The sequence below is a fragment of the Macrosteles quadrilineatus genome, unplaced genomic scaffold (genome assembly GCF_028750875.1).
Source record: "Macrosteles quadrilineatus isolate MER2022 unplaced genomic scaffold, UCM_ALF_1.0 Scaffold_6__1_contigs__length_79288215, whole genome shotgun sequence".
Classification (NCBI taxonomy): domain Eukaryota; kingdom Metazoa; phylum Arthropoda; class Insecta; order Hemiptera; family Cicadellidae; genus Macrosteles; species Macrosteles quadrilineatus.
The window spans coordinates 46,449,182-46,462,701 of record NW_026542599.1 but is presented as its reverse complement, the minus strand read 5'-3'; the positions used below and the strand labels follow the sequence as shown (position 1 = coordinate 46,462,701).

At 32.8% G+C, this 13,520-nt stretch overlaps 1 protein-coding gene across 8 annotated transcripts in view; it reads left to right on the top strand.

The window, feature by feature from the left end:
- The window catches only part of LOC128996290 (multiple PDZ domain protein-like), a 395,615-nt gene extending 386,027 nt beyond the window's left edge, over window positions 1–9,588 (top strand). For 6 of the 8 annotated variants that reach the window (XM_054421510.1, XM_054421513.1, XM_054421512.1 and 3 more), the window contains 5 exons: window positions 2,036–2,184; window positions 2,799–2,954; window positions 3,696–3,854; window positions 5,169–5,332; window positions 6,232–8,112. In XM_054421510.1, the coding sequence (XP_054277485.1) occupies window positions 2,036–2,184; window positions 2,799–2,954; window positions 3,696–3,854; window positions 5,169–5,332; window positions 6,232–6,361 (758 nt within the window). In that variant the 3' untranslated portion in view covers window positions 6,362–8,112. Of the gene's footprint in view, window positions 1–2,035; window positions 2,185–2,798; window positions 2,955–3,695; window positions 3,855–5,168; window positions 5,333–6,231; window positions 8,113–9,091 lie in introns of those variants that run through there. The other 2 variants (XM_054421514.1, XM_054421511.1) reach the window with 2 other exon arrangements.
- Window positions 9,589–13,520: the final 3,932 nt, after the last annotated feature.

Here is a 13,520-nt window from a genome sequence, read left to right as displayed (position 1 = left end):
GAATAGCAATTAGTAACTTCACTTATAAATCATCTGAAAGTAATGTTCATCAAATTTACATTACAAAATGGTTGTGTTGTTGTATTACATTTGAAAACTTACATCAATATATTAAGTGTATAGTACCAGTTTTCAACCATATGGAATTCAAATCTCACACTCTCAGTCTACAGTCACATGATGACTGGTCGGGAACCTACATCAGCGGCAAAACATGCGAGATCGAAATACAAATGAAAGCAAGAGAAATAATGAGAACATGGACAGGGGTTTGGTTTTCATCATCAGCTTTGAGTAGTTATCAGAAAATTCAAATCAAACAAATTAAGAATTATATGAGATAAAATCTCTGTTTGACATTAGACTATGAATGTATTTGCTTTGTTAGATGTGTTGTTGAAGTTTTTCAACTGTGTGATTTTGATAAAACATATTTTTGCCTGTATCATAACTCAAAAGATTAAACTAAGTACATTAATAAAAAATAATATATTAGACTATAGCAGAATGTGAATGTCATACATTCTAATGCATGAAGAAACAGTACCATCCTTCCTATAACAAAAATATAATTAAATAGAAGCATGTGACTAAGCCAATCCAAGACATAAAACAAGTTTCATTATAGTCTACCCTCAAAATGTTAATCATATGTGTATGAACTATGAAGTTTTGATATAAACATGCATTATTGAACATCAACGCTTTATGCTTTGCTCAAGTTCTTATTTTGGCATTTTCTGTTGTTTTCTTTGCAATCATTGCTTAACCGGGATCTTCTCTACAATCATCTTGCATGGATTTGTGAGTATGCTTTCATTTGCTTCATCATTGCGAGTCGTGTTTGTGAATGAATACCTGAGCAAATTATGTTTAAGAATCATTATAATATTTTGTTAGGGTTTGTTTTTATAGTGCATGACTTCAACTTTGTGTTGAAATATCTAAAAACCGTTAGGTTATTTCATGTTAGAATGTTCATAATTTTTTACTTGTTATTGTAGCATTCTTAGCATTTACTTGTATAACTTCTTCTTTATAAGACATGTTTTTCCTTGCTGAGTATTTTAAGAAGTAGTATTAGAAAGGTAATAAAACCTTTTGGGAAATAAAGAATGCATAAACACAAGTTCAGCTTTGATAACAAGCCTCTTTTCGTCGGCAATATCTTAACCTATTAAAATTAATGATGCAAAGCCAATCACTCTTGTTCTGTTAACTAGAAACAGGTGATAGTTTAAAGGCCACAACGTGGCAACCTTTTTATACACCAGTGCCATAAACCTGGCGCTACTTCGACGTGAATTAACAATTTATATTTAATTGATTCTTATAATTTTGTAAGATTTTTTATTCTTTCCTAAAATTTTTACACTGGATTATCTGTAAGTTAAATTAGAACTGCATTCATCCATTTGGTTCAGATTTTGAAAGGCTTTTGTGTATAGCTTTAGGGACAGGTACAAAATCAATAAATGCATTACCAGTTACCAGTTACTAAACATTTGGGGTTTGATCCTTCCATTTTTAATTATTAAATAAAAATTGGAAAGAAAGCCTTACATCCAAAATAAAAAAAAAATTTTCTTATGTATTGAGGGTTGCCTAAGACTTTTATTTAGAAAGGCAGGAAACCACTTTTAAAATTCTTTTAGTCTTGTCAATTTTCCCGTCAAACAACACTTGTTTGGAGAAGGAAGGATTTACCCATCAATTTCATTCAAACTGAAGTCGTAGTGAATGTTCAACAAAACTTCCCCAACTTTGACAATCGGAATCCTGTGACTACCCTGTTTGTAGTAGCTTTTGAATAAAACAAGTGTGTGTCATTTAATCAAATAGCCAAGACAAAACATAACCAAATGTAAACTAACTTAAAATAAACATGCTCTTTCCATTTTTGTGATTAATAGCTGTTTTAAATCAAGGTAAAGTAAAAAGTCAACCTGTTTAGTTTAGCACTGTTATTCCTTTGGTATTGAGATTTGTCAGTGTTGGTGGCAAGAATGTTTAATAATTGATATTTGTTTGGCAGGACTGACTGACCCCGCCACCCTGGCAGAGGAGCCGCCAGCAGACCCAGCTACTGCCCCCGTCACCCCTGGAAAGGAGAGCACCATAGAGATCAACAAGGACAAAATGGGACTGGGGCTGAGCATAGTGGGCGGTTCCGACACATTGCTGGTGAGTTTAAGTTTCCTCTGTTGGCAAGTCATACTGGCCACATTGTCACCATAAAGAGTTTTGAATTGTTTAATACAACCTGTCTTGACTGACCACCTTTTTGTGAATGAGGAACAACCATAGTCATAGTGGGATAAGTTTTATTATTAATCCTTTTCACTTGCTTGAGAAGTACTGGCGGAGTAATTGATGTAAAATATGTGTGATTGTAACATTTGTTTATGCCACCTATGTGGCTACTGTACTACCGTTGTCTGCTGTCTCTGCTTATCAACTGAGCAGCCATCGATACATATTCCCACTAGCTCAGAATTAATTAAGTGTAAAAAAAGTGCTTTTTATTTTGTTCATGGAGACCAGACTAGTCGCCACATAGGTGTGGGGACGAGCTAGAATAGATGTGGGGAAATGAAGAACACGGTGCGGGTGATATATTTATACAAAATTGCCGCACATGAAGCTTGTTGGGACACCCTCATTTACAGACTATCCTTGTATTTCACTATACAATAAACTGGATACGTATATATAGTGATCCAACTGTTCACTATACGATCACAACTGTTTAAGCCAACCTCGATTACACTGTACCTTATCGTAAGGACATTTTCCAGGGAGTTATCATCATTCACGAGGTGTATCCTGACGGAGCTGCAGCCAAGGATGGTAGACTCAAGCCTGGAGACCAGATACTGGAAGTGACAAGTGAAGATTTCCGCAGCATCACCCACAGCAAGGCCCTCGCTGCTCTTAGACAAACACCTGCCAAGGTAGATGCTAAGATTGTCCACCATACACTAAAACTCTTGGGAGGGTTGCAGATGTCAAAGATATGACAATGATATCACCAAAGGGTATTGGAAAAGTAATTTTTTTAATGGGCAGACAAGTTACAGATTTTTCTTGGATGTCAGTGTTTATGGGAAAGTTACAAAGGGCATATCAACTTATCAAACTTAGTTGGATCAACTATCTTACCTCATAAAAAGGACCGATAGGCCATAGAACACACTGAAAACAAATAGAGTCGGACAAAATGGCTATCACCATCTGTCTTTGTCTATTACTTTTGTGTATACCTACGACTTTGGCATTTTTATGTTTTTGTAAGGGAACGGCCCACACCCTGGTCTTGTTGCTATTTTTTACCTTTGGCCTTTTCCTAATGGCATTTGCGTCTAGAAACGATCTCAGTTGGAATCAAACCAATGAACTTGTTGTGTTAGAAATAGCCACTTGGCTTCCCAGACAAATAAAATCAGTCACTCTTCCAAGGCCCACTAATAGACAAAGTATTTAAAATGGGCTCACTTAATTCAATGGTATATTACAGATCCAACTTGCAACTCAAGTCGCGCTTAACAATTAATTAGCATGGGGGAGGGATCACAAAACCATGTAAAAGTTACCGATTAGAGATTTCACATTCTGAATTTTTCTTAGGAATTATTACTGTTTTTATATTTTCACCCTGATCTGAAACCAGTTTTGTTCATTTATTACTTTTTTAGGTTAAAATGGTGGTGTTCAGAGATGAAGCTGTAGTCAGTGGCAAGGAGGAAGAACTGATGGACATTATGGAGATCGAACTGACGAAGAAACCGGGTAAAGGTCTCGGTCTGAGCATCGTTGGTAGAAAAAACGGCCCTGGGATATTTATTTCTGATGTTGTAAGTATATTGTTAGCATTTAGTTTGGTTATATATTTTACCTACGACCGTTTTTTAAACTACGGGTAGCCTTTTTAATTCAGTTCTTAGAATTGAAAAGATTCGCTTAACATGATAGCTCACATTCCCGATTAACATATAGGCATATTCTTATCTCAAAAATCCTTTCGGGCTACGCCCCAGTGGCTCTGTAGTTCCCCATGTTAACCTTATGAGTATTCATATTTAAAGGGAATTAAAGAATTTATTCAGCTGTTTCAACTAAAAAAGTTGGTTCTATGATATACAAAAGCATTAAAAAGTTATAAGATTTGCCAACAGGGTGCAACACTAGAATTTTTTTAGGTGAAGTGGTAGAACATTAGGTCTACATATAATGGATGTGTAATACCATTAGTATGTACCGTCAATTTAAAGAAGCAAATTTTATCAAACTTTGTCCTCCCCCATTGCAAATTCAAAGCTTGAGTATAACTGAAATAAGTATTTAAAACTTATATGCCAACCCCGTACGAAGGAAGGGTACTCTCCTAGTGTATTATACAACGAGTGAGTGGTTGGGACAATGAGTTGTTGCATCACTATCAGCGGCAATGAGAGGTTATAAACGAAAACGTAACTTCTCCTAGACATTATGAGTAGTCTGATTTTTAGTAACTAAAAAGCTTTCGTAGGTGAAGTAGTGTATCCAACTCTCGTAATTAGCCTAAAAGACATGAGTAGAAGTTTTAAAGGCACTTGCCAAGGCTCGGACATTAAATTTTCTACTTGTGTCTTAAAGACTATCTTTACGCGATTGTTGTGTAAACTACTATTGAGAATTATCGCACAGTATCCCTTTTATCACATGTTTCTAAAGTCTTCAAAAACTAGCCTGTGACTAAAATTTGAACTTTCCTAGAAACCAGTAAGATTTTTACAAACGAACGAGTTCGTGACAGAAAGTTTTTTAAGCTCAATGAAAGAGTTATTAGATTTTATTGGTGAGGTTTCAGGGGCTTTAGATGGATCACAAACCACAATGGGATTGTTAAATTCCTTTGATCTGCCTTCTAAGGTATTTGACTGTGTCAACTCTGATATCCTTCTTAAAAAGCTAAGTATTTTTACATTTCTGGTAAATCATAGTAGTTAAAATCATCCCTTCAAACCATTTTCAAAGGACCGTAATTTTAAAGAGTTATGTAAAATCAATATCAGAATAGGAAGAGGTTGGGAGAGGGTACACCTTATGTATATTTGGTTACTGAAAGTTTTCATGGCTTCATAGGACCACAGATGGGTTGTACTTCTCACACGCATGGTTGTTGGCAGGTCCAGGGTAGCACGGCTGGTACTGATGGTAGACTGATGAAAGGAGATCAAATACTCTCAGTGAACGGACAAGACCTTAAGAATTCAACACAGGAGGAAGCAGCCGCAGTGTTGAAAACAGCAGCTGGCAAAGTCACCATGAAATTAGGCAGATTAAAAGCCAGGTAGGTCTAGTTACTCGTGTAAATCCAAAATCCATCAATCTTTACACCTAGGTAAACAATTACTTGATCAATGTCAAAGACCCATGATTGACAGGGATTTTATCTCAGATGAGTCATCATAAAAAGTAATAGTAGTTAGCATAATGGTAAAGTTTTCTTGATTTGTCACTCAACAAATTTAAAAAATAACTTATAGGCTAATAGATATTTATGAAAAGACTTATTTGATTTTTTAAGGCTAAGAGTTGCTCTGTTGTAACTATCTATTTTGTCCATAAATATAATGTTTATTACATATTTGTAATTTTTTATTAGCCTACACCTATTATGTTTTGATTCGTAACTTTTCCCCTCACTTCTTTTGCATGTTTCAAAATACACTTGTTGTATTCTTGGGCTTTAAGGTTTTTACACTTTTGCATCGTATGTAGTTAATTTAGGCCTACCTTAGAACTTGAAATGCTTTATTTAAATGCTTTATTTAGAGTAGTGATGAGTTTACTGTTATTCTTAAATGCAGATTGACCATTTTCTCTTATTGAAGGTCTGTCAGCCCAATTATGATTTAACATTATTATGATTATGATTAAACATTATTACAAAAGTTTTCATTTTTTTACACCCAAATAACACTTAACTTCGGCCTTATTTGTGTTCACTTGTATTATTTTTCCCTGATATGTCCACTTCTTGAGAAATTTCAATTTGTGTCAAGTGGTTCTTGACCCACAAATTTTGTTCAGCGTAAAATAAATTCAAAGAGAAGAAATTGTTTTTTTTCAGTTTCACATTAAGTTAGACCTGTTCTGTAACCCTGAACGTCCTCAGCAGAAATTGTTTTTATTGTATTAGTCTAAGCTTTTTGTACTTTGTTGTATAGTAGACTTGTAATTACCTAGGCCGGGTTTTGAGCGTCCTCCACCCGTCGTAACTAACGGAGTATCAGAGATCATCGATAGTTCAACTTCTTCCTCAGGATTACGAAGACATTTTGCTACTTTTTCGCTCCGCAAAAAAAAATCAAAGTGATTTTTTGTGGAAAGTGTCAAAACAGTATTTTTCTTGTTACCTGTGATTTTAGAACATTTGGTTTCATTGTAAGTTAGGATTTCTAAAACAGTGGTATCACACTTACTCAGGTTTATATCAGTTTTTTTTTACTTGTTGATGGTTTGTACTGTTTCTAGACTGTTATCTAGCTTTGTTTGCAACAGTTGTCCCTGTTTCCATATTTGAGAACCTAGTATCGTAACCCCGATATGTACGGGACTAGCTTGTAATATGGACTTGGCTTAATCTGGACACGATTTGAGAGCAGTTTTTAAATATTTTACAAAGTTAGGATGTGCTATTGTAAACTACACAGCTACTGCACATTAATGTCAGCATATAGCTAGTATTTCGATTTTTAATTTAGAACACGATATTCAAGTTTTGTTGCAAATATTGTTTTATTATAAAACCCTGTTTTTGTTCACATTACAATTATTTAAAACCTAATATGCATTTGCACCAAACCACATTACTTTGAATCCAAATTAGTCTGGATTAAGAGAGTTTACTATATTTTAAAGTTGCTCAAAGTAACTTTAAATTTCTTTCTTCAATGTACTTTATTTATTAGTTTTTACGCTAAACAAAGTACTGGCTCTAAAATGTATTAGGCCTACCATTTAAAATGAGTTATTGTTCATTCATAAAAAAGCACAACAACATAACGCTAAACAAATTTGTAATAATAATAGGCCTAATGATTTTGTATATCTGTTCGGTCACAAATTGTTACTTTATTTATTAAGCATACCGTATATTTTCTTTTGTTTTCTTTTGATTCCATTCCATTAATGTTGTTTTCAAACTCCTAGTAAAATAAATAAACAAAATATCTTTTTCAGTCTTCAGTTTTTTTTTAAGTTTTTTTTTTATTTTATCGTTATGAACCATGTTTATTTTGTATTTTATTCCAATGTTTTCAATATTCAAACCAAATCCTGAATCAAATTGTTTTCATACGTTGAGTGGTAGTTTTCAATACTTTTTTAGTTTACTTGTATTTATTGGCTGATCCAACGAATTTGTTAGCTTTATTTTGCATTGTAAGATTTTTGTGATTTAATTGTACAGTAAATGTTATACTTTGTTCAGCTTTCGGTTGTATGTATTTAATTTTACAGTCAATGAGATGTAAGATTAGATTACTTGTGTTATCACAAAATAAGAACCTCAATTATTTAGGTGCATGTATACCTAGCGGTGGGTTATTATTTCTTGTTAGTAAAATTTCAGTGTCAAAAAGTACCAATAATCTAGGAAACTTTCAAGTTTTTAATCCATACTGATTCTATGCTGATTGGATCTAGGAAAATATAAAATAAAATTTTATACCTATATTTTATGCTGTTGCAAAGTATTTTAATGTTTTTTTTTATGTTTTTAACTGTTCTTTTTTTAATAAAATTTTATTAGGTACATATAATTTGATAAGAGAAAAACTGTATTTGGGGACAAAAAATGTAAAGAATATTCAACTAAATTGAAACCTATTCTAGTTTCTAAAGAAAGCAATATTTTTTCACTAATAACTATGGATTTATTTAACTCATTCAAATTACCCTGGATCGAGGTTTTAAAGTATTCCTACGCTTCTAAGTTCTAACAAAAAGTAATGTATGAGTTTTGGGTAGTATTGCATATTAATTTTTTTACATTGGTATATTTTTCTGTAATAGATTTTATCTTCTATTACTAATCCCTGTGAGTAGTCAAAATTTTTGAAGAGGGAGTGAAACAATTTACAAGATTAATTACATTCTTCCAATCGTTGCTCTGGGATAATGTTTCTGTCAAAGAGGTGAATAAAAAGTTTGTAGGGTACAGTTAGTGTTTGATTCGTTTTTAGCATAAAACATACAACATGGTTTTATGAGTACTTTTCCACATTTCATGATTTACCTTTTTACTTTTACTATTTATTTTGTAAAAAAACTGTTAAAATGTACATATTTTAGTTAATGATTTTTGTAAATTTTATTATTGTACACAGAGTATATATTACAAGTTGAATATGCATATTCCATTTCATAAATATAAATGCAAGAATTTCTCATGAGTATGTTGAACGTTAGACAATAATGAAGTACCGATATCTGTGATTTTACTTTAAATAAAGTAAAAATTAAAAAGTTTTTGCCTTTTTTTTACAACATTTACTTAGCATTACTTAGTGCACAGCAAAGGAAAAGAAAATTTCAAAAATGTTTTAGCATGTTTTTAAATTTTTTTTAAAAACAACTGTATTCAATATTCAAATTTTACTCCACTGGAAAAGAGATCAAGTTACTGTATATACAAATATGTTTTCCATTGTATTTAAATTTAAAATAAAAAAAATAACGGAGCAGTTTCTATAATTATAAAATATAATACGATTGGAGTTCATAATTTCCTCTCATATTGTATTATTGTATAGTTGAAAATTTTTAAGAAAATATTTTTCTAAAAAATAATAGTCAAAATATTGTCATAATTTAGTTAAGTATAAAATACTCTATCAAACATATTTGCACATTGAGTATTCTTCGATAACAAGATTTTCCTTTTATGTCAAGAAAAATATTTTAACAATAATTTTATTCATTTTATTATTCCAAATTGTAATCTTAGTCAGTCGTTTAATTTTAATGTATGAGTTATTTTATATCAACTGACATTATACCATCATGCTGATTCTGATTGTTTCCAATGCTCTCAAACCTGTAGGAAACAAGCAACAAAATAAACCAAGGTAAGCAACTGTGAGAAAAAAGTGAATGTTGTAGATTTGTGTTTAAATTTGAATGTTGTCTTACCTCTTTATGATATTTATACTGAACGATAAGTATATTTTATTTTATTTTGTGTTTGTTGCAAAGAATAATAGCATTCAACTTTGAAGGAGTTTTTTCTTTTTTCTAAGGCTGATACAGTAGATCCTTGATAACAAGACTCTCATGGGGATTATAAAATAAGTCTGGTTATCAAGGTCAACTTCTTATTAAGGTTTTCAATAATATGTATTTAGAGGTAAAATAAATTCGAGGGGATTTGAAAAATACACTTGTTATCAAGAGGGACTTGTTATCGAGGGTCTTCTTATCGAGGTTCCACTGTAGTTCATCCGACTTGCCTGATTAAGGTTAATTCAAACGCTAATAGGTACACAATAAAGTAACATAACATAACACTAATATCAATGTTGCAATGAAAATTCCTTCAGATTCAGATAAATCAAAATAAACTCCAACCCTGTGAATCAAAATGAAACGGAAGATGATTCCAAGATGTAGTAGATAGAGTAGTTGTACACCATTCCACGTTCAATTATGTCCTGAAGTCATGTATTTTAAATCAAATGGTAGGTTCTGCGGCACTTCTCAAAATATCAGGACCTGCAAAACGTGTCTTATGCTCTTATTTTTTATCTTGCTTTTTTAACACTATGCAAATTTTTACTATACCAAAGTCAATCTATTAAATACATTAAGTCAGAGGTGGCTCCAGAGGGTAGGCCCAGGCCTACCCAAAATTTTGGTAGATATTTCAAAATTATAAAGAAATTTAATTATATGAACATAAAGGGAAAGCATTAAAACTAAATATTTTACATTTAAATTTTAAAATTCCCCCTTTTTGCGGGGAAAGCCCTTTAAACCTCTTGTCCCCCAATCAAAAATTTTTCTTGGTCCTTGTCAGGTATACCCAAAAAAAAATATTACTGGAGCCGCCCCTGCATAAAGTTACGAAATAAGTAGAATTCTGCATAGCGCCTTGTCCTGAGGACAGTTGACGCGACCTCTATGATGATTTTAGTAATGTATAGCAGGACTATTTCTCAGTACTGTGTTGAATGTGTATTGGAATATAAATATGGCTTCTGAAACCAATGTTTAAAATGTTGTTCAACAATAATTAAGGAGGAAAATTAACCCTGCAAATACCACTTTCAAGGTAACAAATCATTACATTATTCCCCTTAATACAATAATATTACAACCAAACTGATAAAATCTGTTTCAGTGCACACTCTTGTATTAACAGTACATTAAGTGTAATTTTTTTTTTTATAAATATTAAGGACTTTATTTGCATTAGATTTGTTTGCATGGTTGTTATGTGTATGATCTAATTGGATGTATTTAACCGGTTTGTCAGAGAAAGAGTTCTATATAAAATAATAGTGGTTTAGTTACCTTTACTTTCGTCCCAGTTCAATAAAAAGTTGTAATATCTACAACCATGGTTTTGACGCTAGTTGCCTCCTGGTCACGTAATTAGCAAGTCGAGAAGTAACTACGTGACCATGACGTAACTAGCGTCGAAACCATGGCTGTAGATATTACAACTTTATATTGAACTGGGACGAAAGGAAAGGTAACCAAACCACTATTATTTTATATTTGTCTTACCAGTTCAGGGGCAAGCCACAACAATGAGTGAAAGAGTTCTATTATTTTATATCATAAATAAACTGCCACAGACTTATTATTTTGTATGCTTAAAAAACCCTATATTAACAAAGTTCTACAGGTTCAGAGTCATTGTTTGGCTGAAATCTAGTAGTATTTACAGTAGAACCTCTTTAATCCGAAATAATTGGGACCGGGGGTAGTTCGGACTATTGAATAGTTCGGATTACAGAACATATTGTTGTTTTTACATAACAATTGCTAGGGAAAAGTGAAAAATTCTTTATAAAAGGAAAATACAGTGTTTATTTAATACAGTAGTAGACATAGGGAATAAACAGTACGGTACATTACAATAGAAACAATTACGGTGCGTATACCAATAAATACAGTATCCAATGAATAACTACTGTTCTGTGTATAGAGTACAGCAATGAGGCGTTCGGATTAGTGGACGTTCGAATTACAGGGGTTCGGATTAAAGAGGGTCTACTGTACTCTTTTAACAATTAAGAATCTAAGGAAGCAGAGAGTATTCTACAACAGTTTCCTGGCTAACCAACCTTAACCTATTGATATTAAATTTAAATTATTTTTAATCGGTAAACAATGGTAACAATTTGTAATAGTTAATGGAGAGGGGTAAGTATGTAATTTTTAACTATTCAAATATTGTATGGTCATTGGTTATTCATTTTAATGCTTTAAACAATAACCCCTGTATTATGTTTGTGTAATGTTTATACAGTGGTGTAGTTGTATAAATTTACCAGTGTGGAAATGCTCACCAAGGCCGCAGAAAAATAGGGCCACTACACCTCTGTGCCTACATTAGACGAATCTGTTACAGAATCTGCTGAAACTCAAGCATTTTCTTTATTCACATTTTAATGCTTCACTATTGATCAACAAATTTAAATCTTACCCTGATATTCCAAATACTGTCAGTTCTCTATCCGTTATTCACTGTCGCACTCTTCTATTTTCTTAAGTCTATTCCACGTTCACCGTGCAGTGCGAACACTGTGTACCGGGGTGGTGTCGTCCTGTAATCCAGCTACTATGAGGTCACGAATTGTGGATATTTATAGGCATGCACTGTGGATGCGATACTCCCTGGTGTGGATTAACGTCCGCACAAGTGAGTACTACGACTATCCGCAGTACTATCCTGATAATTAGACCAATTCTTATATACCAATGCAAAAATGTGGTTCGAATTCCACTATAAACTGTAGGTCCCTTAGTTGCCATTAGCTGTATGGGCTATTAATTAACAGCTGTGTTTAAGGAATGTCGGCCTTAGTCACTAACAAGACTACAAGATCATGCCACTCATCCTACACTCCATCTCCATTCATACTTGGCTTAAAATACCTACTTTTTATGGTCGCCATTTAATAAGAAAGTATTAAAGTATTTCTGTGAATTATGATCTCCATCAAGATCCGATCGTGACTGAGAGAGCTAGTTCTAATCTGAAAACAGCAAAACATTCTTTACTTTGTCCATTAATATTCTACCCAATTCTCACTCCTATGCAACAATTAGTCTTGTCATAGTAGTTAAAAATGACGTGAAGAAAAATCTTCAAGTATGATTTTTGTTCTGTGATTGGATTTCTGTAGTCTTAGTGGCTACTGATAAAAGGGAACGAACTAAAGTACTTGGGTGTAGAAAATGTGGGTAAGGGATAGAGGAAGTTTGAAGGCGGTTGTGAACATTTCCTTGATATAGATGATGTTTTGGATAGTGTAGGCTGGTCGAGGTTGTTTTTTTGTTGGGTTTGAGGCAGAGTTTTGCACGGGGACTGTGGTATACTAAACCAGGGATGTCAAACTGATAGCTGACATCTCCATCATGGGCGCCCACAGGATTTGGAACAGGGGGGTACAATATATAGGTCTAACGAACATCTGGGGGGTCAGGGACTTCTCCGGGAAAATTTATGAAAATATAGTGTTTTAAAACATCTTTTTACGCTATTTGGTAACACATAGAATCAACCAAAACAAATAGTATATTGTGCATCAAGGAGGGTAACTCATAGTTTTTATTCCAATATTAAAAATGAATAAGCTATTTGAAGTTATTTTTTGTATAATTTAAAGAGAAATAAATTTACACTTGAATAAAGCCTAGATAACAACCAAGAATGTTGATGTTTTGTTTTCATCAGAGTTTTATTAAAGTAGGTATAAAAGAATGGTACATTTGTGAGTCAACTACTTATTTGATTTAAACATCAATTTAAAACATTGTAAGAAATGGCCATTATGAACGTACTTTTATACATTTCTTAAAACCCAAGTGATTACAGAACATTATGGGTATTAAACTTATTTCTATTTTTTTTAGCCCCTGTGGGCGGCCATGATCTCAATTACTATTAAGGGCATTGATAGTAAAACCTGATAGTCTCAATCACATATATCAGCAAGCAAAGTTTTTTTAACTTGAATCTGTGTCTGTGTAGAAATTTATGAACATTGAACATCCATTGATGGACCATTGTACCAATGTGTACAACCTCCTGTGATCTATCTAAGCCTCTATTACAATTAATTGTTTACATTCAAACACTCTTCTTCATACACATCCTTCAACTGGCAACAAGTTGTTCCCCAAAGAAACCTAATTACAAAATATGATTTATACTGAGCATAGAAATTTACTTTTAGCTACTATGACAATAATGATAATTATAATTTATTTGCACATAACATACAAACTTTTGAAAATCA